At 43.8% G+C, this 27,024-nt stretch overlaps 1 pseudogene and 5 gene segments (V, D, J or C); all 6 read left to right on the forward strand.

The window, feature by feature from the left end:
- Positions 1-3,634: 3,634 nt before the first annotated feature.
- Positions 3,635-5,407, forward strand: LOC107522456 (T cell receptor beta variable 4-2-like; annotated as a pseudogene).
- A 3,879-nt stretch (positions 5,408-9,286) lies between these two features.
- Positions 9,287-9,859, forward strand: LOC132539730 (T cell receptor beta variable 4-2-like). The segment is given in 2 exon segments: positions 9,287-9,335; positions 9,444-9,859. Coding segments are annotated over 2 exon segments (465 nt in total).
- Positions 9,860-11,698: 1,839 nt separating this feature from the next.
- LOC132539731 (T cell receptor beta variable 4-3-like) lies at positions 11,699-12,439 on the forward strand. The segment is given in 2 exon segments: positions 11,699-11,747; positions 11,859-12,439. Coding segments are annotated over 2 exon segments (630 nt in total).
- Positions 12,440-15,136: 2,697 nt separating this feature from the next.
- Positions 15,137-15,787, forward strand: LOC103112863 (T cell receptor beta variable 9-like). The segment is given in 2 exon segments: positions 15,137-15,209; positions 15,338-15,787. Coding segments are annotated over 2 exon segments (408 nt in total).
- Positions 15,788-18,608: 2,821 nt separating this feature from the next.
- On the forward strand, positions 18,609-19,323 carry LOC103112864 (T cell receptor beta variable 6-6-like). The segment is given in 2 exon segments: positions 18,609-18,693; positions 18,794-19,323. Coding segments are annotated over 2 exon segments (579 nt in total).
- A 2,305-nt stretch (positions 19,324-21,628) lies between these two features.
- Positions 21,629-22,166, forward strand: LOC103112866 (T cell receptor beta variable 9-like). The segment is given in 2 exon segments: positions 21,629-21,680; positions 21,808-22,166. Coding segments are annotated over 2 exon segments (408 nt in total).
- Positions 22,167-27,024: the final 4,858 nt, after the last annotated feature.

The following is a 27,024-nucleotide window of genomic DNA, read 5'->3' on the forward strand; positions in this document are numbered from 1 at the left end:
TAAATCTCACAAGGTTGGCAGCCATTTAAGCCTTCCCTCTTCCACAGAAAGTCCTACATCTTCCCACCTGAGCACGACACTCCTTAATAACATTTAAGCCTGCTCCATTCCATTTCTCTTTACTGTATCCATTTAGATATAAAGGGAAAGGAGGAGATGATGCTGAGGAATTATTCTGATGCAGTCTCCATCCCCAGGTTTTACCACTCCCTGCATAATCCTAGCAGTGCCCCCTTCAACCAATCCTGCCCCCACATGTCATCCCTGATTGTTGGCCAATAAAATCTCCCTCACCCTCTCTCCTTCTCTCTCTGGGCTCCTTCGGCTCTCTCTGGGCTCTCCCCCCTTTTACCCTGTGATGAGGTAGTGGGGACTGCCATTGTCGGCTGACTCCACGTGGCCTGGGCCACCCCCTCATCCTATAATAAAGATTAGTGTACCCCACTTGCTCCGGACCTCCTCTCTCTCTCTCTCTTCTCTGTGGTGCAGCCCGACACCTGGCCACAACAACAACAGAAGATCCTGGGTGATTCATGGGGAAGTGGAATTGGGAGACAGGAACTTATCTGTGAACAAAGACTCTAAGGTGTAAAGAAGCAGGAACTTAACTTTTAAGCAAGGCTGTCTGTGAACAAAGACTCTGTGGTCATGCCAATACAACCTTGAGGGCACATGTGGCTCCCCACACCTTCTCTGATATTTTCATTGAACATGTGCTTGTTAGTCATTCACCTTAAATCTTGTTGAAGTTTTCCAGTTACTTCTCTGATCACTTTATGCCTGAGTAGATTTCTGATTCCGTAAGTGCAAAGCTCTGACTTGTTAATGCCTGAAATAATGCATAGTATCAGAGTGCCTGTTTACAAGAGTTAATTAATTAATTAATTAATGAGGAATGATGATCAGTGAATGCACTATAACTAGCTAAAGAAATTCTCTAGGTCACATTTCACACTACCCGAGATCTAGCAGACACATGGAGAAAGTTCTGTCTTAATTGCTGAGCTCAGGTTTATTCTGGATCCCAATGAGAAGATAATGACATTTGTTGATAACTAATAAAATGGAGGCTATAAAAATACTCAGATCTGGCAAATCAGGAGATGCTTGAGAAATAGTGTTTGCAGGCAGGATCCACTTGAGATCGTCAATTTATTTTTATGTCCTGAATGGTTAAGACCTTTCCATTTCATCTCAAAATAGTAACTGGATGGTGCACAAGTTTTCTCTTCAAACCAAAATGCTGATTCTTAAAAACCTCACCTACCTTTGGATAACAGTAGAATGGTTGGAGAGGTGGGTATGGGGTTCATTAAAGGGGTTTCATTAGTGTGATTTGGATAGAATTTTCTGTTCATTTAGATAGATGTTATGTCATGAAGCTTTGATCTGTTGACTAATAGGAGGCACTGTGGACCCACAGAACTGAAGGGTCCATGTGAAGGGGTTGGTTACTGGAATTCACAGTATGTAACTGTTTCCTGGAGATGTTTTAATTTCATTCTTTGCTGGGATAGGTGGAGGCATGGATTTGTTGGGTCAGTATCTACACAGAAGATACTGCATTTGTCTGTACAGGAGCTTGGCTTAGGGGATGAAGGGGCTGGGTGATGAGTGTCAGGCTAGGGCAGGCAGGGAGAAGGATTCTCTGTGCTTATATGAGGATAGTGCAGAGCCATCATGCACCTTTGTTGTGGGCTGTGCAGGCAGAGAAAAAAGGGTACAGAGTGTGGAAAGAAAGACATCTGATTCCAATTTTAAGTGAAATACCTTGACCAGACCTTGTAACTACTAGGATGCAAAAGGAGGAGTGAAATTCTGGTCTCTCCCACTCTGAGACCCTTATTTGCAACTCAATGCTGTCATCTCCTTCTCTAAAGAGAGAATACCTTTAGAACACTACTCTTCTACCTCTGTCAAAGAGGTTTGCTCTAATAAAATCTTGACAGACATGGGGAATTCTAAGAAGGTAGGGGTGGAAAGGAAGAGCCCCTTCCTGTCTGAGTGTCTCCCCTGCTGTATGTGACCTTCTGTTTCCTTATGCAGCTCAGTCTTGGACACAGACATGGAAGCACAGGTGGATTTGCCAGGTCACATTTATGTCTGTGATGACACTAGGCTTCTTTGGTTCTTAGTGTGTATGTGCATCTCTCCAACCCTGAGAACGATGACTCACCTAGACCAGGACACGAGATTGCACCAAAGTGAAGCTAGAAGATGAGGAACAGAGCCAGGATTTCAAGCACAGTATTATGTACACAAGGTTGGATAGACAGCAGTGGAGCCCATAGTTCAAAACATTATTAAACTTTTGACATTATGGCTGCAGAGTATGTCACCAAATGCATCTCCTTCTGGCTGGCTTCTTTGTGAAACAAAGAGAATTCATCTGATTTATATTATCATTCAACAGAAGGCAGTTATTCTTCAGAAGGTGGCATTCCCATTTACTGTGATGTTTTAAATAAATACAAAGTGGCCTGGGAATATAGCAAAGTTATTCACACAGTAGAATTTCATGCCTGAGGTGTGAGATCCTAATTGCCCTCCCTGATGCTACTGTACAGAGCCTCTGAACAGTGTACCTGGAGTAAATATACATATATATATGCATATTTGTTTATGTGTTTATGTGTACATGTGTGTGTGTGTGGACTCGCTTTTCATGTGAGTAGTCTTCCATTGAAGGCTGTTGCTTTTCTTTAGAGAAAGTGATTCTTGTATCTTTTGTTCAGGTTTTTTTTTTTTTTTTTCTCTTGATTCTTGAGAAGTAACCAATATAAGTTCAATCAATACCTACTGGATGAATTTGTTTGGCTTTGTATGTTAACTTTCTTTTCAGCCACCAGGTTCCGAATGCCATCAGGATGCTGGCCAGGCTTCCCTGGACTGAAGACCCCACCATTGTGTCCTGGAGCTCTACTTCCCCAGAGACCCACCCTACCAGGGAAAGAGAGAGGCAGACTGGGAGTATGGACCGACTAGTCAATGTCCATGTTCAACAGGGAAACAATTACTGAAGCCAGACCTTCTACCTTCTGCAACCCACAATGACCCTGGGTCCATGCTCCCAGAGGGATAGAGACTGGGAAAGCTATCAGGGGAGGGGATAGGATATGGAGATTGGGTGGTGGGAATTGTGTGGAGTTGTACCCCTCCTACCCTATGGTTTTGTTAATTTATCCTTTCTTAAATAAAAAATAAATTAAAAAAAAAAGAAAAGACTTGTAGGTGAGTATCTATAAACAATGGTTGGAGATGCTTCTCTGAAATAGAAAAGTGAATGTCCAGGCAAAGAAAGAGTTAACTAGCCAAACTGTGGGAAGAAGTCCAGGTAACAGAAGACCTTGAGAAAGGTACTCTCACCTTCCCCCCAGTGGTTTATCTTATCCTGACAAGTCATGAAGCTTCTAAGTCCTGAGGCTAAACTTTCCCCAGACAGGTGCTATGCAGGAAAAGATAACAGTAACCTTAACAGTAACTAAGGCAACCAGACACTGAGCAATGGGGACAAGTCCCAACCCCTTAACCTTGCAGCCTCAAATTCTGTGAGGAAGCTTTCTGCTCTCAGCCCTGCAGCCCTCTATATAAGATATACCTTCCCTTTATTCAAGGCCCAGGATTCTTTAAGAGCATGAGCACTTTCTGTGATTCCTTCATGTTAATAAATTTCCTCTGTGTTGACTCCATTGGTTAGTTGGCTCTGAGTCTTAAACCAACAACACTCCAGTAGGAGAAAATAATCATTGCTAAGCCTTCCCTTTATAGTTAGCACCACTGCCTTCTCCTCTGCAAACCCCTGCATATCTGTGCATCCCAGGCTCTTGTCAGGAGGCCTGGGGTTAGATGACTAAGAGGGGGTCAGTGTGCTTCCCTAGGGGGGCACCTAGGGAAGCTGTGACTTCACCCAGACTCTTGAGGTTTGTAGAAAGAGGGAGTAAGGAAGCAAGAGAATGCTCTGACCACTTGGTTTGTTTTTGTTCTAGCTGGACATGCTGTGAATACAATTGAGAGACACACAGTGACCTTCTCCTTCCTTGATAGAATTGTGTAGGAGTTCCCATTAGCTCACATCTCTGGGTTTGTGGATTAATTCTTCCCCAGCATTGTTTTGTGGATATTTGTTACAAATTAAGGCTCGCACCCTGGTAAAATGAGATGTTAATTGAGAATTAGATTTTTTTTTTCTTTTAACAGGGCACTAATTAGCTCTGGCTTATGGTGGTGCAGGGGGATACTGAACCTGGAACTTCGGAGGCTGGGGAATAAGAGTCTCACTAGTGCTATCTACCCCCATGAGATTAAGATATTAATGTGTAATTTTCCTGTCTCCTGCTGGACATGCTGAGGAGTGCTTCCTACTGAACATTCAACTTTGTCCTAAGACAATGCAGAATGACTTAAAAAAGTTGCTCCATTATTGATCCTGCTAAAGCGTAATCTGAATTAAATCCATATGCAGATTGTTCTGAAATCATGGGGGACATCACAGGAAGTAATATTTACCCAAAGGGAAAGTGAGTATACATGAAGTTTAGTAGTAGCAGTAGTAGGAAATGCTATAAAGTAGAAATCAGTGGGGAAAAAAAAAAGACTAGTTATTGGCTAGGGAGTGGGGAAAGGAAGTTAGCAAAAAACATGGGCAAGTTTCTGAGACATGTCTTGATCAACTGATAGATCACTTCCTCTGAGTCTGCCTGTTTATACTCTGTCTTGCCAACTAAGATCAAAGCCATCAGTTAGGAGCCAGTGGAAAGCAGGGAAGGGAAAAAAGAAAGCTGTGTTGTACAAACTAACAAAGAAAGTGACATTCCAAGGGCAACCTCTCTCAGAGCCAGGGAAATACATCTGGGGTGGACCAGGCATATAAACATAAGAGAGGAGGCCCCTCCTGCCCCAGGCCATCATTGTCTCCAAACTCCTCTGTGCGGTGGTCTTTGGTGTCCTGGGAGCAGGTGAGTGCTGGGGCTAATGAAGACACCACTGTGCATGGACTGTGCATGTTGCTCTCTTCACAGAATAATCGCAGACTACTCTAAATCTTCTTATTCCCACAGTCTCCAGGGACACTGGAATTACCCAGATGCCTAAATACCTGGTGACAGTGAAGGGAAGAAAGGCCACCCTGAAATGTGAACAACACCTGGGACATAATGCTATGTACTGGTATAGACAGGGTGCTCAGAAGCCACCAGAACTCATGTTTTACTACAATTATCAGGCACTCCTTGACAATAACACAGTTCCTGGCCACTTCTCACCTGTATGACCAGACAGCTCCCACTTGAACCTGCAAGTGGACCCCGTGAAGCCAGAAGACATCTCTGTGTACCTCTGTGCCAGCAGCAGAGAAACAGCCCCTACACAGTCCACTTCTCCCTGTGCACAAACCTGCTGGCAGCTGTAGGAAGCAGGGCTCAGTGGGGCTCAGCTCCCTGTTTCCTGAAGCTCCTCACACAGACATCTCTGAGTAGAATCCTGCCTATGTGCCCATGGATGACAGGGCAGTGCTAGACTCTGTGCTCATAGCAACAGGTCCTGTCCAGGCTCACTCCTGAAGGAATCTGTGCCTGAAGCCGAATGCAGGACAGACATACTTAAGTTCTAGTTTATGGTTAACACATGGGTAGGAGAACCTTATCTGTTGGAGAATTGTACAGATACACTCCCTGTGATACTCTCACAGTGCCCTTTTCAACCAATCCTGTCCCGACACGTCATTCCTGGTTGTTGCCCAATAAAGCCCTCCCACTTCCGTGTTCTCTCTCTCTCTCTCTTGCCCTGGTGGTGAGGTAGCAGGGACAGCCATATTTTTCGGCTGACTCCACGTGGCCTGAGCCACCCCCTCCTGATCCAATAATAAAGATTTGTGTACCCCATTTGCTCCAGACCTCCTCTCTCTCTTCTCCGCGGCACAGCCCAACACTTATCCAGATGGCAGAACCCTGAGATTTGATGCTCTTAAGGTTGAGAGAAAATAACTCCAGTCACTTCTTAGTTTATCTTAAGAGTCTAGAGGGACAGCACCTAGATACCTGGGGATGGACAAGGTCAGTTGTGCCAGTGACCAGAAGTCAAGGCAAAGTATTTATTGATAAACATATTGAAAAGAACAGGAATATCAGTGATACCTAGGTAAACACAATGGAACAACTGCCAAAGTACAAATCACTTTCAAGGTGTGGGAGACATATAGACTGTGCTAAGCCTATATGTGTCTGTTTGAATGTCATTAGTCGGTGCAATTCTCTGATGCCTCAAGGACTATTTAAGTCACTCTATTGTACACAAATCCCAAACCCTTCAGGGAAGAAGCCAGAGCCTGGTGTTAACAGAGATGCATTTTGTGTAATCTCAAGGTTTGGGGGCTGCCCTTATAAGTCTCTGACACTCTTCATACTTCTACCTGGAGGGGGAGCGAGTTGTGACAAGACAGAGAGCCTGAAGCCTTACTTACTGGGTATCTACGACAATCAACCAGGCATGTACTATAAATATGGAGGCTTTAGAAAAAAAATCAATAGCAACAAGTATCAAGGAATCTGGAATCAGAAACCTTATACAGTGTTAGATCATCAGTCAACTACCTGCCAATCATTCTGTGTATCTAGAGATGTCTCAGAAGAAACTACCTGGTCATCATCCACACTCCCCTCCTACCCCATAGCCTCTTTAAATTTTACTCTAAGCCGTTGCTCAATGAATATTTGTTGTAAAAAATCACACTCTTCCATGGGGGCTATGACAACCCTATGTCTTTCATTCCTGGAGTTCAGACAGAGTTAGTTCTACTAACACTGATGTCCAGGGCAGTTGTTTTTGCTGTTTTCATTGACTTAAATACCAGATTCCTTTGACTTGTCACACCGTCATGGCTAGATGCACCGAGTCTATGGATTAAAGGGCCGGTCTCTATTATAAAACTGAGTTTATAAGAAGATTATTGTTGTAAATTAACTTAAAAAGAGGTTTGGGGGTTGGGGCTTCTTGCGTGAGTAAAAGGATTCATAGCGAGAGCTAGGAACTGGTTTAAACAATACACAGTTTATAAGGGTGAAACAGGTAAAAGGCAAAACAAGCACTTATTATCAAAGGTTAAGTGTATGCTAGGTCTATAAAGTCTGAATATGGTTATCAAAGTTTAGTCCCATAAGATAAACAGTTATCAGCTCTGGTAAAGGTTGCTCATGGCTGTAGAGGGGTCTAAAATTTACCTGCTAGCAGAGTCACACGTGTTCAGTTCCCCAGAGACGACCCGAACTGCCCCTGCGGCTCCAGACAGACTATGACCCACATAGTCAATGACTGCCACCTCTCCAGATTCAAAGGAGGTCTCGAAACTTTACATCAGGCTCAACCTGACGCTGTTGACTGGCTACGGAAGAAGGGCAAACGCTAGAAGAAGAAGTTCCCAGAAGAAGTAGACATGGTAGATGGATGCCTGGAGCACCTCCACCGAGAAGCATCTGAGCAGGAGAAGAAGCCACAGGCAAAGGGAGTGAAGCGCTCAAAGTCCAGTGCTTTTATACAGCCCCTTCTCTAAAACACCTCCCCAGGGTGAGGTTATTCGTATGCTAATAGTCCCAAACTCCTGCTGGGGTCACCACAGATTATGATCTAGGAAATCATGTTTCCAAGTTTGGGCCACAAAGCGGTACAGTGGTTTCACTGACTCCTCTGGTATTGGGGGCAGGGGAGGTGAGGGAATAGTAGAAGGTGGGAAGAGGGAGGCCAGGGCATTGAGATTCCATTCTTATATCAGTCTGATGCACAGCTAGCAAACATCTCAAAGATACCAAACTAAATCTTTTTCTAATCAGATTCCCGTCCTCTTACAGAGGATAAATGTTAGCTTGCTCTAAGCCTAATTGAGTCCCACACCCTCTATTTCAGAGACTGAGAAGAGCTTAGCCCTTGATGGTCATCTCTGTCCTCTTCCCAGAGTCTGAACCTCTCATGGTTAATGGTGAATGATGGGTAATGGCCCCAAATACAACTAATATCCTTTCTCCAGTCATACCTCTTCACACAGATGGACAAAATGGCTCCATGGGGCTTAGGTTCTGAGGAACACAGTTCAACCACTATTTTAAGGGATTTTTTTTTTTTTAATGTGACCAGGTAGGCATGGACAGAAGTCCCTTGAAAGGGAAATAGTAGATAGATACAGGGAATATATATAATTTTTTTCTCTTTCTTCCTTTCTTTCTGTCTGTTTGTCTTCCCTGCTCTTTTTCTTTTTTTTCCTTTTTAAAAATTTTTTACACCAAATGTCTGTGTTCTTTTGTATTTTTAATATTTATTTATTTATTTATTCCCTTTTGTTGCCCTTGTAGTTTATTGTTGTAGTTATTATAGGACAGAGAGAAATGGAGAGAAGAAGGGAAGACAGAGAGGGAAAAGAAAGATAGACACCAGCAGACCTGCTTCACCTTCTGTGAAGCTACTCCCCTGCAGGTGGGGAGCCAGGGGCTCAAACCGGGATTCTTATTTCAATAAACAATATTTGTTTATTGAAAGAATGTAAAAACACTAGTATGAAGGGATATATGTATTCCTATGCTCAGAGTTGTGTTGTTCATGACAGGGAAAGGAAGAAATCAACCTACCAGCTCATAACTGACAAACAGATAAATAAATGATGAGATATATCCACGGACAACTACTCCGCTGCTAAAAAGGATGATGCTGCATCTGTTGGACTGGTGGTGATTATGTATGTGAAGTTGAAAGAAGTACAGTGAAAGACAGTTGCCTGATGGTTTCACTAGTCTGTGGAATATAATCAAGTCATATAAATAGAGTTGAAAAAAGTTAAGCAGCTTAGCAACTTCTCAGACTTTGTGAGAACTTTGGTAGTTATGGACAGAGGCAAATAAAATTTTGGTGGTACAAATGGTGTGAAGCTATACCCAGGAATTATAATAAACATTTACAATTAACTAATAACATGAGTTTATTATATGTGTTAGTAATATAAAGAGACCAAATGAGGTCAAAACATCTCTCAGATTTGGCAGTTGTCATTGCTTGCATGGGACCTAGAATGGACAGGCAAGGGAACATGGGGCATTAAACATATAAGTCTTGCACTGCATAGCTGAGCTCTCTGACTTCCCACAGACAACTTCAATCAAATCCTATATAAGCTATGAATATGGTCGAGTAAAACTGTCAAGGAAATGACATCACAGGCAAAACCACCAACCAAGAACAGGGACACCAAAGTGCAGCTCCTGCTCAGGGCATCCTGGGTAGATGACTCTTTCCCAGTTCTGACTTCACCATGGACTGTTGGCTGCTGGGCTGTGTGGCTCTCTGTCTCCTGGGAGCGGGTGAGTCTTGGATTTAAATGGCCTTTCTTCAGAATCCAAGATTTTATCTGTGACTACAGCAACAATCCTCTTTTGGACATTAACTGAAATCTGTCCCTTTCTTCCCAGCAGCCTCCATGGACACTGGAATTACCCAGATGCCTAAATACCTGGTGATGGTGAAGGCAGGGAAAGCCACTCTGAAGTGTGAACAACACCTGAGGCATGATGCTATGTACTGGTATAGACAGAGTGCTCAGAAGCCACCAGAACTCATGTTTCACTACTATTATCAGAAACTTACTGACAATAACACAATTCCTGGTCGCTTCTTGCCTGCATGCCCAGACAGCTCCCACTTGAACCTGCAAGTGGACCCTGTGAAGCCAGAAGACACCTCTGTGTACCTCTGTGCCAGCAGCAAAGACACAGCCCCACACAGTCCACTTCTCCCTGTGCACAAACCTCCTGGTAGCTGCAGGAAGCAGGGCTCAGCAGGGTTCAGCAGGGCTCAGCTCCCCATTTCCTGGAGCTTTTCACATTGAGGGCAGGCAGAAGGCAGAAAAAGTGTGGGAGTTTGTAGGAGGGAGGCCAGTGCATTGAGGCTCCATTCTCTTATTAGTCTTGTGCATACCTAGCAAACCTCTCAAATATATCAAAGCAGATCCTTTTCAAATTAATTTCCCTTCCTCTTACAGGTGATAGATTTTAGCTTGCTCCAGACCAAGTCAAGCCCTACACCCTTCCATTCAAGAGACTGGAAAGGGCTTATCCCTTGATGGTCATCTCTGCCCTTTTCCCAGAGTCTGAACCTCACATTGTTGAGGGGAAATTTAGGACACAGGGGGTCCTGGGGAGTACATCTTGTTCTTGCTAGGTTTGCACACATGGAACTGGGGTGCATGCTAGCATATTTCCAGTGTAGTTTGTTCTCACTGAGTCTGCACGTGTGAAGTGGAGAGTCACTTGGTGACGGGTGCCCCTTCTTCCTTTTGCACGAAATGAAGGAGGAAGAGTTTACTCCACTGGGCCAATGAAAAGTGGGCACCAGTGTGGCCTAAGGGGATTATAAAGGGAGCAGATCCCAGACAAGGGGGGGGTCTTCGTCTTGGTCACTGACCTTGGGTTTTAGTCTGGGTTTTTGGCCCCCAAACTGTCGGGAAACCTATCCTCTGAGCCTTTTCGCTTAACTTTACTTTGCATGGCTAATAACAAATTCAGAAACTAAACAACTGAATGCCAATCTTTTGGGATAATTTTCATCAGAACAACCATGAGCCAGGAAAGACTGACTCCGTGTTCACACTATATACCCTCCCTAAACAACATGTTGATTGTTAATGATGAGCAGTGTACCAGAAAACATTTTTTCCCTCCCACTAATCAAGCCCCTCCACAGAGTTGTGCAAAGGAACTCCATGAAGCTTAGGCTCTGAGGGACATAGCCAACTGCCCTGTGAGGGAGTTCCTTGTGTGACTAAGTAACCTGGATAGACGCAGAAACACACACACACACACCACATTCTGTAATATATATATTTTTTCTTTCCTTCTTTTACTACTTTATTTGAAGCAATACTAACTATCAAGGGAGCAGCTCTCCCTGGAAAATTTTAACTTACTTTGTAAAATTATTTATCCAAAGGATATAAGAACACTCACATGAAGGTGTAAATGCACACCCATGTTGATATGTGCTGTTCACAATAGCTGAATTATGGAGGCAACCTAAATGCCCATCAATGGGCAAAAAAATATTCATGTATTCTTGAACCAGTACTTCACAGCTAAAAATGATGGTACTGTATCCTTTGGAACAATTTGGATTAACTGGAGGTGATTAGGTTGGTGAAGGTGGAACGAATCAGAAGGTGAAAGACAACTACTGGATGGCTTCACTCATATGTGGACTATAAATAATCCAAGCAAATTACGTAAAAGACATAATCAAGCAATGTGGCATTCTCTCTGATTTTGTAAGAACTGTATTGGCTATAGAGAATAACATACAAAATATTGGTGGTATGTTTGTTGTGAATCTATACACCTGCAATCTTATTGTTTTTGTTACGTAATAAGGAATTGCTGATAAAATAAGTACATTTTAATTTATTCTTTGAGAAAGAGTCCAAAACTGGCAGATCTGGTAGTTGCTGTATCTTGCATGTACATTGTACATACAATTCCTGTGTTCCAGGAAGATTATCCCTCCTGCCTCTAAAGACTGCTTCTGTCAGAATTTCTATAAGGCATGATTAAGATCTGGGGAGACTGAAGGAAATGACATCACAGGCAAAACCACCAACCAAGAACAGGGACACCAAAGTGCAGCTCCTGCCCAGGGCATCCTGGGTAGATGACTCTTTCCCAGTTCTGACTTCATCATGGACTGTTGGCTGCTGGGCTATGTGGCCCTCTGTCTCTTGGGAGCGGGTGAGTCTTGGATTTAAATGGCCTTTCTTCAGAATCCAAGATTTTGTCTGTGACTACAGCAACAATCCTCTTTTGGACATTAACTGAAATCTGTCCCTTTCTTCCCAGCAGCCTCCATGGACACTGGAATTACCCAGATGCCTAAATACCTGGTGATGGTGAAGGCAGGAAAAGCCACCCTGAAGTGTGAACAACACCTGGGACATGATGCTATGTACTGGTATAGACAGAGTGCTCAGAAGCCACCAGAACTCATGTTTTACTATGAAAATCGGGGACTCCTTGACAATAACACAATTCCTGGTCGCTTCTTGCCTGCATGCCCAGACAGCTCCCACTTGAACCTCCAAGTGGACCCTGTGAAGCCAGAAGACACCTCTGTGTACCTCTGTGCCAGCAGCAGAGACACAGCCCCACACAGTCCACTTCTCCCTGTGCACAAACCTGCTGGCAGCTGCAGGAAGCAGGGCTCAGCAGGGCTCAGCTCCCATTTCCTGGAGCTCCTCACACAGACATCTCTGAGCAGAATCCTGCCTGTGAGTTCAAGGACAGGAGTGCTAGATGCCATGTGCAGATACCAACACTTCCTGTCCAGGCTTAGTCCTGAAAGGGTTGTTCCTACAGCTGAGTTTCATAGACATGACCACATTCTAGTTCCTGTTCCAATCAGCAACCAATCAGCCAGCAGCTAGGAGGAATCTCTCATGAGACACTATTCTGGCCCTATTGACCCTGCCATCTTTCCCTCTAACAGATGTCTTGGCTATTTTTTCTTTTCTACCTATGTTACTTCCTGGATCACAGCCATGCTTTTAAATGTCTTTGAGACATGGCAGAAATCTCAGAAAATGCTTTGGATTCTATGATTTCATAATTTTGCAATTCTATGAAATACGTAACATATTAATTGAAAGATAACTTCACCAACCTTATCTATATTATAAATTTACTGTATATATGTATATATATATAAATCATAGAGACAGAGAGGAACTGAGAGGGGAGGGAGATAGAGACGGAAAGAGACAGAGAGACACCTGCAGCCCTGTTTCACCACTGATGAAGCTCTCCCACTACAGGTGGGGGCCAGGGGCTTGAACCTGAGTCCTTGTGCACTATAATGGGTGCGCTTAACCAGGTGCTCCACTGCCTGTCCTCCCAGATGAAAACTATTTCATACAATTCTTGTAAAACTTTTTTTTTCCTCCTCCAGGGTTATTGCTGGTCTCGGTGCCTGCACCATGAATCCACCACTCCTGGAGGCCATTTTTCCCCCCTTTTGTTGCCCTTGTTGTAGCTTCGTTGTGGTTATTATTATTGCCCTTGTTGACGCAATTCGTTGTTGGATAGGACAGAGAGAAATGGAGCGAGGAGGGGAAGACAGAGAAGGGGAGAGAAAGATAGACACCTGCAGACCTGCTTCACCGCCTGTGAAGCGACTCCCCTGCAGGTGGGGAGCCGGGGGCTCGAACCGGGATCCTTACTCCGGTCCCTGCGCTTTGCGCCACATGCGCTTAACCCACTGCGCCACCGCCCAACCCCCGTAAAACTTTTTTTTATTTGTTATTAATAGTATGTTACAAGATTGTAAGTTTACAAGGTATAATCCCACATAACACCCACCACCAAAGTTTTATTTCCCCATCCATCTATCTCCTAAAAGTAACCATCATAGGTCTCACAAGCCTTAGAATAAAATTACTTACTTACTTACTTGCATTTTTGGCAAGTTCAAGTATATCCGATGACTAGATTCCACATCTGAGTGAAACAGGTAATTGTATATCATCTCTTTACTTATTTAGTTAAGTATTATCACCTGCAATTCCATCTATTTTCTCCCAAAGGAAACAAAAGCTTTTTGATTGCAGAGTAGTATTCCATGGAATACATATCCCATAACTTTGTTAGACAGTCCTCTTCAAACAGTCTTCGTCACCATTACTTATGGGTAAATAGAACATGCATGCGCCATAAATCAGTGCATCTGATGAAAGAGTGGTGTGTCTGTGTGTGTCTGTGTGTGTGTGTCTGTGTGTGTGTGTGTGAGTGTGTATGAGTGTGTGTGTCTGTGTGTGTGTGTGAGTGTGTGTGTGTGAGTGTGTGTGAGTGTGTGTGTGTCTGTGTGTGTGTGTGTCTGTGTGTGAGTGTGTGTCTGTGTGTGTGTGTCTCTGTGTGTGTGTGTCTGTGTATGTGTGTGTGTGTCTGTGTGTGTGTCTATGTGTGTATTGTAGGGTGTGAGTGCAATGTATGTGTGGTAGTGGTGGCGAAGGAGTAGATTAGGAGTTACCATAGTTAAACTTTGGAGAACATTTCTGTTTTTCATTTAGATATAAGATTCTCTGAACAGAGAACTCCACCAATATGTCCTGGAGCCCCATTTCCCCAGAGATCCACCCCACTAGGGAAAGAGACAGGCAGGCTGGGAGTATGGATTGACCTGTCAACGCCCATGTTCAGCGGGGAAGCAATGACAGAAGCCAGACCTTCCACCTTCTGCATCCCACAATGACCCTGGGTCCATGCTCCCAGAGGAATAAAGAATAGGAAAGCTATCAGGGGAGGGGATAGGATACAGAGTTCTGGTGGTGGGGACTGCATGGAGTTGTACCCCTCTTATCCTATGTTTTTTCAGTATTTCCTTTTTATAAATTAAAATTAGAAAAAAGACTATTTAAAAAAAAAGATTCCAGTTCTTGAGACTGTGGACTTTTAGTCACTTGGGGGCACTGTGGATGCACAGAATTAAACTATCTTAAAAAGAGCAGGGTGCCTGTAGGGTAGGGATATTGTAATTATCATCATCATTACTATTCTTGATTTACAAAATTCTAAGATAGTGGGGATATAATATTATACAGTTCCCACTACTAAATAGTGTAATATTATACTATTTCTGCATCTCATTGCCTTTGTTAGAAGCCACATTATTCTCCCAAGGTCTGGGAGAAACAGCAAAGCAGAGTCTAGCTTCCTCTAATGTTTTCCAGATTCCCTTCCCTTTCAGTGATGGTATAAAAACAAGATAGCTGGTGACAAATGCCTTGGGTCCTGGTGGAATGAGGGTATGGAGTCTCTGGTTTACTTCCCTTATCATTTTCCGGGTCGGAGAGATTTCTTAGAGCCTGAAGGCTGAAAGGGTCAGGAAGCTAAAGATTGGATGCTGAGTGCCAGGCATGGTTAGGGAGAGGAGAGCGAGGTGCAGGCGGTCAAATGAACACAAAGCAACTTTGGTTGAAGGGCTGTGAACAAATAGTGCATGCCAGGGGCACAGAGGCTAGAAAACGTTGTCCAGCTGGGGCACAATGGTGAGTAGCATCATAGCAGTGACATCAGAGGAAATGATCCTAGCAGAGAAACAGGAAGGTGAGAGCTGTAGACCTTCCCGGAGCTGTCTGGCTCCTGGCACTGCCATGGGCTCCAGGCTCCTCTGTTGTGTGGCCCTGTGTCTCCTGGGGGCAGGTGAGTCCTGGGTTCCATATATGACTGTGAAAGGCCTCTCCATGTCACAAACTCAAGCCACCCAGCATGAAGGCTGGTGAATGAGGCTTTCCTATGTATGTGATCAATTTCTGTTTCTTACCCAACAGGTCCAGTGGAGTCTGAAGTCATTCAAACCCCCAAGCACCTGGTCAAAGCACCCAGTCAAGCAGTGACTCTGAGATGTTCCTATGAGTCTGGACACAACTACGTATACTGGTATCAGCAGAAACAAGGCCAGGGCCCTCAGTTCATGGTGCAGTATTATAATGGGCAGTTGAATGAGAAGGGAATTCTCCCTGCCCTGTTCTCAGTCCAGCAGAAGTCCAAGAACCATCACTCTGAGTTGACAGTGAGCTCCTTGAAGCTGGAGGACTCAGCCCTGTATCTCTGTGCCAGCAGCATAGCACAGCCCTGCACCACCAGCAGTCTGGAACACAAAAACCTTCCTGCCCAGCTCAGGAAGTGATGAAGGCTGGGGTTGGGGGTGGGGGGGACATCCAGGAAGGCTGGCTCAGTCTGGGACAGAGGACAGCATCTCTGTTGCTTATTAAAGTGATGTGTGTTAATGTTTCAGAAGTTATGAAAATAAGAATTATCTCCCCTGCTTATACCAGTTTTAGAAGTTAATACTTCAATACCTGAGCGCAAGTAACAAGTCTATTTTAATTTATTTATAAAGTGGAAACACTGTATGAATTGTACTCCTCTTATCCCACCATCTTGTCGATCACTATTAAATCACTAAAAAAAATAAATTGAAAAAGGAAAAAAGAAAGGTTGCCCTCCTCTCCTTCCTCTTTTCTGGTTCAGAGTTTATATATTTAATTTATTTATTCATTTATTTATTTTGCCAACACATTTGTTGCAAGGTCTTAGTGCCTGAATGATGACTTCTCTGTTCCTTCTGAACATTTCTTTTTTGACTTTGCTTTTGAAAGAGGGGGAGGCAGAGGGAGAAAGAGCATGAGAGACAGACAGATAGACAGATAGATCGGTAGAGAGAGAGAAAGAGAGAGAGAGAGAGAGAGAGAAAGAGAGAGAGATCTGTAGATCTGCAGCACTGCTCCAACGTTTGTGAAGCTTCTCCCTTCCTGCTACTGGGAGCAGGACTTGAAACCCTGTCTCACACATGGTCATACGTGCACTGGAATGTGTGTTGCACCACATGCCCACTTCAGATCACGACTACGAAGACGGATTTTCTTATGTGATTATCACAACATCTTCCCAGGTGACTTTAAGAAACAAACAACAGGGGGTCGGGTGGTAGTGCAGCGGATCAAAAAGCTCAAGGAAGGACTGGCGTAAGGATTCCGGTTCGAGTCCCCCGGCTCCCTACCTGCAGGGGAGTCGCTTCACAGGCAGTGAAGCAGGTCTGCAGGTGTCTATCTTTCTCTCCCCTCTCTGTCTTCCCCTCCTCTCTCCATTTCTCTCTGTCCTATCCAACAACAAATGACATCAACATAAACAACAACAATAATAATAACCACAACAAGGGCAACAAAAGGGGAAAAAAAAGAAACAAACAACTCAGGTTATGTTGTTTTCGTCGGGCTGGCTTCATGGGCGGGTAACAGACGACCAGGGACTCATGGCTGGGTTGTATACAGTATCTCTTTATTCATGCGGGACACAGCACAATCTGTACCAAGCTAGGCTAACCTAAAAACTACAAACAATCTTGTCCTTATAAATATACTAGCCCAGTAGGGTGGGAACAGGATGCGACGCAGAGAGGGTGGAGAGAAAAGTGACTGATGAGAATCAGGGTATGACAAGGAGAGGGGGCGGAGCAGGCAAGAATTCTATCACTGAACCACCAATGCCCTGGAGGAAGGGTGGTGCTTGTTAACAGCAGTTATGTAAATAGAATGAAGTGGTTATGTAAATAGAATAGTGTTAAGCAGGGGGGATTAAACCAAATGAAACAGAAGGGGTTTTTAAAAGCATACCAACAAGGTTAAAAAATATCTACAGATCCTCTCCTGTACAGAAAAGATAGATACAATTTTCTTCTCTGTAGCCCTTGTTCAGATCCAAGCTATGGGATGTAGCTCATGGAGTCTGCATGAGGAAGAATTTTCTAGATGTGCTTTCCAGGTTTGCAGGTAACAAAACGGTCATGTGATATAAATGTTACACTTGCCCTGAAAGAACATACACAATCTTCACACTTTAACTATATTTAGAAAATACTTGGATCCTACTTGCAAGCAGAGTGGAGCTTCATGTGCAGGGGAGCAGTGCTGTGGGTTTCTCTTTCTCTCCATCATCACTACCCCTACATCTCTCCTATACCTCCCTTTTTTTTCCTTTTTATGTCTCTATCAAAAAATAGGCCAATAGTTGCAGTTGATTAGTTCTGCCAGCACGAAAGCCCAGTAATAAACTGAGAGAAAATAAAGAATTAAACAATAGTAATTGCAATAGCAAAAGCAAAAAAAAAAAGTTAACATTTTTAGTATGTTTTATTTATTTGTTTTTGCTATTTTGTTAGGGGGGTTAATGGTTTACAGTAAATGCAGTAAATGTGGTCAGTAAATGATTCAAAGGTTGAATTTATCATTTTTCTACAAAACATGCTCACCCCTGTCCTAGGTTGCTGTCCACCATCATTCATCAGGATCCGAAAGCCCCTTAACCTTCCCCCAGAGTCCATTGCTTTGGGGGCAATACGCCAAATCCATTTCAAGCTCTGCTTTGTGTTTTCCCTTCTGTTCTTCAAATTTCTCAAATTGTGTCCATGAGTGATACCACCCTATATTCATCCTTATCATTCTTTTTATTTATGTGTTTATTTATTTAAATATTTATTCCCTTTTGTTGCCCTTATTATTTTATTGTTGTAGTTATTGTTGTTGTTATTGATGTCATCATTGTTAGATATAGGACAGAGAGAAATGGAGAGAAGAGGGGAAGACAGAGAGGGGGAGAGAAAGACAGACATCTGCAGACCTGCTTCACCACTTGTGAAGTGACTCCCCTGCAGGTGGGGAGCCAGGGGCTCGAACCAGATCCTTAAGCTGGTCCTTGCACTTTTCACCATGCTTGCTTAACCTGCTGCGCTACTGCCCAACTCCCCATCTTTATCTTTCTGGCTGATTTCACTTTACATAAATCCTTGAGCTCCATCCAAGACGAGGTGATGGTGAATTCTTCTTTCTTAATAGCTGAGTAGTAATTGTATATGTAAGTTGACGGTGACTTGAAGGACAGATGGTATTATGATCAAACACTCTCTTTCTAAACTGTTAATTGCAGAGCACAGGTATGGGAAGAGGTGTGGCCCTTATGACAGGCTGGCTCTAGGACCCAGTGTGGGAGAGTGACATCTCAGATGACTCTCCATATAGCTGTCTCCCCTTTCAGCACCACACACACAGGAGACCCCCTCCTCTCTGCCCTGCCCCTGCCATGAGCATCAGCCTCCTCTGCTGTGTGGCCACCTGTCTCCTGCAGGCAGGTGAGTCTCCTGGCTGGGTCCATTCAAGGGGGCCATTTCAAGGTCCCAAGTGCTCAGACTGGTCACTGTATCTGCAATGTTTGACTCTCCTTCTCTACAGGCCTGGTGGAAACCAGTGTTATGCAGAGCCCCAAATTCCAGATCCTGAAGACAGGACAGGAAACAGAATTGGAATGTGGCCAGAAAATGAATCACAACTACATGTACTGGTACCGGCAAGACCCTGGACAGGGGCTGAGACTGATCCACTTCTCAGTTGGTGCTGGTGTCACTGACAAAGGAGAGGTCCCTGAGGGCTACAGGGTCTCCAGGCCAGATACAGAGAGCTTCCCCCTCACACTGGAGTCAGCTGCACCCTCCCAGACATCTGTGTACTTCTGTGCCAGCAGTTTATCCACAGCGCTGCCCCACCACCTCCCCTCTGCACAAGAAGTCAGGGAGGCCCTGCACCTGGGGCTCATGAGTCCAGGGCTGCTCAGCCAGGCAGGGAGCTGCCCCCAGAGCCTCAGTGAAGATGCCTCCAGCTTTGCTGTCCAGTGTGATGCAGCTCACATGTTCTCTCTGTTCCAGCATCACTGCTTCACATCAGTCTGTTTCCTCTGTGTTGTGCTCACTGCTACATGTACTTGAGCTTGAGCCAATCTTCAACTCCTAAAGGAAGTAATCTTTGCCTCCCTGATGAGGTCCAAATCTCTCTTAAACTCACATGGAATGGTGTGCTTATAAATTGGTTGGATTCAGGTCCTTTGGAAATTTCCAATGACTTTTCAGCAGCCATTTTTCAAACTCTGTGAATATGTCAGCTATGACTTGACCTACTTTTTATAAGATCTGCTTATGGATTTTGTTTAGGAGAAATAGAGAGAGTGATATTGTCCAGAGCAACTCTTAGCTTTGATACCAGGTGTTGTTCTAGACTGAAGCACTGACCTCTGGTGCCCGGCAGACACATTCTGTGCTCTAACAGCCTGAGCTGTCTCTCAGCTCTGTGACTTGCTCTGGACAGTTACCTCCTATGTGAATGTATATCTACTTGCTGAGAATTCTCATTCACTGGGGCAAATCTATGTTTTAGTTGCTGGACTCAGGTGACTCAGTAGCGTGATAGAAAATCTCCAACAAGGATATACATTCGTGTTATGGATGGGCTAATTAAAAGAAGATATATCAGTCAAATTAGGAATGAGAACAGAGCTGCTTCTTAGTAATGGGTGTGAATGAGAAATCTGCTTCATTTCTTAGGTCATATGTAACTGGTGGAGTCATGTGCTTCTAAATTTCAGAAATTTATATATTTGTATATAAAGATTTACATATATTTATAGACTTATATATGCATATATACATTGAAATCTATGAAACATCTTATGTGTTTCAATAACTGACATTTGAAAATGAAATAGGAGATGTTTGTGAATCTGACTTTACAGGAAGTCACCACCTATCTCTTGTTTTTATGACCTGAATTGTTAGAAATCCCCTCTTCCCAGACAAGAACTTGGATCCAGCTGCATATCAGATTTCAGGCTCAGGGAAAAAAAAAAACAAACAAACTAGTATTGCCACAGAACCTTTGGAATATAACTAAAATATGCTGTCTACAGACTGGAGAACCCCCACCCCCAACTCTCCATCTGCACTATTTCAACCTTTAGGTCCATGATTGGTCAACAATTTGTTTGGCTTTGTATAATTAACTCTCTTTTGAACCACCAGGTTCCAGATGAAGCCAACCAGACCCCTGAACAGACAGCCCCACCAATGTGTCCTGGACCTCCGTTTCCCCAGAACCCCACCCTACTAGAGAAAGAGAGACAGGCTGGGCATATGGATCGACCTATCAACTCCCATGTTCAGCAGGGAAGCTATTACAGAAACCAGATCTTCCACCTTCTACACCCCACAATGACCTTGGGCCTGTACTCCCAGAGAGTTAAAGAATAGGAAAGCTATCAGGGTAGGGGATGGGATAGGGAGTTCTGGTGGTAGGAATTGTGTGGAGCTGTACCCCTCTTATCTTATGTTTTTTTTCAGTGTTTCCTTTTTATAAATTACAAAAAAAAAAAAAAAATCAGTGAAATAAATAAAAAAAGATAAAGAGGAACTCAATTCAGCTCATAAATAAAATTCTAACGTTGACAAAAAAAAAAGCCCTTCTTCCATTTAGCACAAAATAGAATGTGCAGTGTTTATTCCACTCTAAAGGAAGTGCTTGCTCATGTGGTCTTTGACTGCTGATTGCTGAGGATACCTTTGAAGATCTATCCTAAAGCACTCAGCTTTGGGAGCGAATTACAGGATGCTCGTGAGTGGGTGTGGGTGCAGGGGAATTTTAGGGTTGTGGGAGTAAAGGTAGGCGGGGACTTATTTATGGGTGAGATAGAAGCAAGTAATTCTTGACATTCTGGAGTTTTGGCCACTAGGAGGCACTGTAGACCCACAGAGCTGAGGGCTTCATGGAGCATACTGGGGTGGGGTGGGGGTGAGGGGCTCCATAGCGTGTTTGACAGAATCCATTTTTTAGCTGGGAGACTGATGCACTTAGTGCACCTGGTGCATTGGGTTAACACAGTCCTCATGCCTCATGGGCTCTTCTGCAGCCACCTTAGAAGCCTGTAGGAGGGTGAAGACATCAGGGTGATAAGTCTGCATCTGGGCTTCAGCAGATCTGACAGAAAGCAAAGTGGCATGAGGACAGAGCTCAGCTACCACCCAGCCTCTGCTGAGGAGTGCACAGCCACAGAAGAGAAAGAGAGGAGGGGACAACTGGGGACACACACAAGAGTTCAGAGGCCAGCATGTTGTGTCTAGGGAGGCTGGCACCGTAGCAGTGACATCACTGCAATAGCATCAGAGAAAATGTTCCTATCAGAGCAGCAGGAGGGTGAGAACTTTAGACCTGCCAGGAGCTGGGAGCTGTCTGGTCCCTGAGGCTGCCATGCGCTCCAGGCTCCTCTGTTGTGTGGTCCTATGTCTCCTGGGGTCAGGTGAGTCCTGGGCTCCCTGTGAGCCTGGGGTAGTTCTTTGTCATGCAGGGCACCTTGCCTGCTCTGAGGAGGACTCAGTAAAAGTTTATCCTGGTGTCTGTGTTCAGCTTCTGTCTTCTCCCAACAGGCCAAGTGGAGTCTGAAGTCACTCAAACCCCTAAGCACCTGATCAAAGCAAGGAGACAGCAGGTGACCTTGAATTGTTCCTATGAGTCTGGACACATTTATGTGTTCTGGTACCAGCAGATCCTGAACCAGGGCCCCCAGTTGCTGTTTCTGTATGGTGATGGGAAAGAGATGAACAAAGGAAATGCCTCTGCCCGGTTCTCGGTCCAGCAGCAGTCCAATGACCATCGCTCTGAGCTGACTGTGAGCTCCTTGGAGCCGGAGGACTCAGCCCTGTATCTCTGTGCCAGCAGCATGGCACAGCCCTGCGCCAGCAGTAGCCTACAGCACAAATTTCTTCCTGCCCAGCTCAGGAAGTGACAGTTGGGGAGTGTTGCCTGCAGACTGTTTCAGCCTGATGCAGAGGACAGAATCTCTGCTGCTTGTATGGGTGATTTATGCCAATACTGCAGATACAATGAAAATTAGGTGCTGGAATTCCTGTTGAGATACATGCTGCGAAAAAATCGTCTTGGCTTCCCCTGCCCAATCCAATGCTTGTGTTGGAGGCTGCAACACAGGAAGGATCCTTGATTCTGAGTTGAGTGTCTGTGACCCTCTATGCAATCCCAGGAGCTCCAAATTCACCCAGAGCAGGGAGATGAGATTGTGGCCAGTAAGTAAAGCACAACAAGAGGACAGTTCATGTATTTCATTATAATTTTGTATAGCCAGTGCTTCATTATTCAAGACTTTCTTTTTCAGACCAAGAGAGGTATATTAGATAAGTGTTTTTTTTTTCCTTTTTTTTGTTTTATTTATTTATTTATTTATTTACCAGAGCACTGCTCAGCTCTGGCTTATGGTGGTGCAGGGGATTGAACCTAGGACTTCAGAGTCCCAACATGAGAGTCTCTTTGCATAATTGTTATGCTATCTACCCCAGCCAGAGAGGTAGATATGGAGAGATCTCACAGCACCTAAACTTCCTCTAGTGATATAGAGCTTTACTACCCAAGCTGGGTCCTATTCATAATAAGTTGGTTTTGCTTCTCAGGTGACCTATTTTGCCTACCCAGAGAAGACATCTTTGAAACCCCAAAATTGTGTGCACAGATTCAGCTACTAATGAGTGGGAGCTATATTCAAATATTATTAGGATTCCAACACCAGGGATAATAACTTATAACTCAGTGAATGTCTGTCTGTGGTGGATATGGTAGTCTACAAATATTCCTTTGGGCTCCTCGTTCTTGGTTCTTATACTCATCTCTATCATCCTCCATGAGGTGATGTCTCCATCAGATGTGATAGCGCTAATTATCACAGATCATTTATCTTAGGTACCTGCACTCCACTGACCTCCCTGTGTCTCCACACATCTGTTTTCATGTTCGCCGTTATGTAATTTCAAGCCAGAGATTGCCGGGATAGCCTGAGGGTACTTCTTCCCGAGCTAGTGCTCTCTGGGTTGGAGAGAACTCAACTGGAGCTGATCTAGGCTGCTGTGTGGGAGAGGGATCAGGAACGCGTGCTGCACCAACTTCCGCAGGAGATACACTCTGGAACTCTCGGAGCCGGAAAGCAATTTCCAAGTGTCTTTAATCAGAAGAGCAGTTGTTTTTATACTATCCAAGTAGGGTGGAAACAGGATGTGATATAGAGAGGGTGGAGAGAAAAGTGACTGGTGAAAATCAGAGTGTGACAAGGAGGGGGCGGAACAGGCGAGAATCCTATAACTGAACCACCAATGCCCTGGAGTGCTTTATGTAAAAGTGATTTATGTAAATAGACCAAACCTTTGGATCAGTAAATCCCTATATAGGCATATGGATAAGAAGAAGCCAGGGGGAGATGGCAACTACCCAACATCTCCCCCTTTCTTTTTAACTTTTTGCCATAGTATCAGGAGTGTGGGGCACTTTGTGAGGCAGGGAGACTGATAAGAGGCACACCTTTTTTGGGGTTCTACTGTCCCTCCTTGCTCAACCTCTCCGTGGAGAGAGAGACTAACAGGATTGACACACCCCTCAGGCTCAAGCCCTTCCAAGCTCAACCATATCCTCACAATTTCCCAACATCTTCCTCTTACTTAATGGCCATATATAACTGGGTCAATGTCTGTAAAAGGCTTCATCTCTGTCAGGGGAATAGCAGTATAGGGGTGAACGGAAACCTGTTGGGAAGAAAGCAGAATGATAGTGTGTAAGTGTCTTTAAAAAGAACTAGCACAAGACGGAGGGATAAGTAAGAGTAGCAAGAGACAGAGTGAGCCTGATGGGTGGAGGAGTGGGGGCCTGATAAGCCGAGGGGCTAGAGGGGTGATCTGGTATTGCAAAATCCCGAGTCAGCTGGCGGTAAGTTCTATGAACTGCTATAGTCATTCTTCAAGAAGTCCAGCAGTATAAAAGGAGTGTCCAGCAAGTTCTATAGAAGCATCAGTCCAATGTCAAAGGCCAGGAAATAAATGCCACACGTCTATCTTGATGGAGGAGGACGGCCACCGGAACTTTTCTTCTCTGTAGAAAGTGACCTGGAACCGCCAAAACATGATGGGCGAAACAGAAGCAGGAAGAGCAGACACCGATGATTGAAAGTCTTGTCCTTCGGAGTCTGTGAATCAGGTTCTCTAGATCGTGTCAGGTCACATCATGGGTTTCGGGGGATGGCTGTAATTGTGGGTGATGTCAGAGGTCAGGGGTCCAAGATGGATTTCTGGGGATTCTATATGAGCAGATGCTTCTTTATGCGAAGGCTTGTCATAGCTGTAGTCAATTACTTATGAAAAAACTTTGTAACAAATTAGAAGTTTACAACAATTGATAACTCAATGATTATAACTGGTTTAGGTATCTTTATAATTTTGTGTAAAGGTCATCTTACGTGACCTCATGTAGCAGTCTTTATATAGCAAAGTTTTCATACCGAGTTTAAGTTACATATATTGATTCTTGACTATTTTTACTAGACTATTTGACTATTGTTACTAGAGTTAACACATTTTAGTGACAATTTTTTTTTTTTTTGGTACATTTACAATATCAGATTGATGCCAAATTTGTTGTGGATTAATTTCCACAAGATAGCTTACAGGACATTTTTGGGGGCCCTCCTAAAATGTCCTGTATAGAGAATCTGTATTTTAACTTAGGAGATGAAGAATTGTCACATTGAATATTTAGAGTTTTACCTTAAACACTCAGTTACTTAAATGAATTGATTTTACCTCTTCTCGTAAAAATGTAACTTCGAAGTTACAATTTAACTGTTAAGTTAATGTTTACCAAATTTGAAACACGCATATTAAACATATAGTTTATAACACACAGGAGGAGAAAAACTTGTAAATAAGATATATCATTTCAAATGTGAATTTAGAACTACTGTCATAGTTGAACCATCTTTACTCACACAGTTTAAGACTAAACATTTCATATTGGTATCAAGACTTAAAAAAGAAATCAAAAGGGGGAATGAATAATTTATGGACTGTTTCTGGACGTCTCCAGAAACCATGGCTGCGTCCAGCCGTTTGATATAAAGTCAGTTAACTTTCAGAGTACTCTGAGCACAATGGGTCATACAAAAATTTTGGTCACTCAATTTTTTTTTTTTTTCACTCACTCACTCACTCACTCACAAAACACAACTGGCCAGTCATAGCATAAGACATTCATTCGGGGGGGGGAAGTTCTGTGAATCAGATTTTTTTTTTTTTTGATTCTGCCATGCTGTATTATGGATCCTGGGGTGCATCCTGTAGCCAGTCCTCTTGCAGCCAGTCTTCTTGCAGTGTTTCTTGTTCTTCAGGGATATCAGCGCCATCATGTTGGTATTGCCTGACATGGCGGGCAGGAACCCAAACAGGCTTGGAGTAATTTTGTGGAAAAATACATGCGAAACCCCTCCCCATAGTCAACAGGGGGTCAGGTCCTTTCCAAATTTTATCAAGTGGGTCTTTCCATTTGACTTTAATAGCTGGGAGGGTGGGTGGTGTTTGCCAATGAAGAATTATAGGAGGTTGGTTGGAGTTTTTGTAAATATTAAAGAGATTTAATGTAGTTAAGGCTTTTGCCAGCTGGATATTAGGGGGGTACATTTCCCCTTTTTCTTTATTTAATTGAGCCTTAAGAGTTTGATGGGCCCTCTCAACAATGCCTTGTCCCTGTGGATTATACGGAATGCCTGTAGTATGAGTAATGTTCCAGAGGGAACAAAAATCTTTAAATTGTTTGCTGGTAAAAGCAGGTCCATTATCCGTTTTAAGTTGAAGAGGTAAGCCCATTACAGCAAAACAGGAGAGCATATGGCTTATAAGCTTTTTTGAGTTTTCTCCAGTCTGAGCTGTAGCCCACATAAACTTAGAGAAGGTATCAATTGAGACGAACACATATTTTTGTTTGCCAAAGTTAGGTATGTGGGTAACATCAATTTGCCAAAGAGCGTTGGCTTTTAAACCTCGAGGATTAACCCCTAGAGTCTGAATAGCAGGTGTTTTGATTAGACCTGCACAGGAGGAACATGTAGCAAGAATACGTTTTAACTGTGGCAGAGGAATATCAGGAAATAGAGCTCGAAGACCTTTAAGATTAACATGGGTTAGGGAATGAAAGTCAGCAGGATTAGAGACAGAGGCTAGGAGAATTCCTGTGGAGGCAAGGCGGTCAGCTGCAGCATTCCCTTCGGACAGGGGACCAGGAAGAGGGCTGTGGGAACGTAGGTGCTGAACATACAGTGGATGGGTTTGAGAACAGAGCATAGAGGCAATTTGAATTAAAAGAGGAGAAAGTGGGTTGTCATCAATTCTTACATAAGATGGCGCAAGCCATGGAAGTAAGTTAACAGTATACACACTGTCAGAAAAAAGGTTGAAGGATTCTGGTACAGCTTTTAATGCAAGGAAAACAGCATAAAGTTCTTTGTACTGAGGGGAATTATCAGGAAGTTCAGTAAAGAGAGGTTTGGGGTATTGCTGGTCTGGATAATATATAAGGGCAGCAGCTCCCTTTTTTCCACCATCAGTGAACACTGTAGGAGCAGAGGGGATGGGATCTCGAGAGAAAAGTTTAGGTACTAGTAGAGGCAACAGAGGTAAAGAAGCTATCAAATTATTAGAGGGAAAATGATTATCTAATTGTCCTGGAAAACCCATTAAACTTATGGCAAAACGAGAATGGTGGCGTATGAGCCATTCTGTATCAGTGAGAGAAAAGGGAAGAATGATTGAATCTGGTTCCCT

Source organism: Erinaceus europaeus, chromosome 8 (assembly GCF_950295315.1).
Source record: "Erinaceus europaeus chromosome 8, mEriEur2.1, whole genome shotgun sequence".
Classification (NCBI taxonomy): Eukaryota; Metazoa; Chordata; class Mammalia; order Eulipotyphla; family Erinaceidae; genus Erinaceus; species Erinaceus europaeus.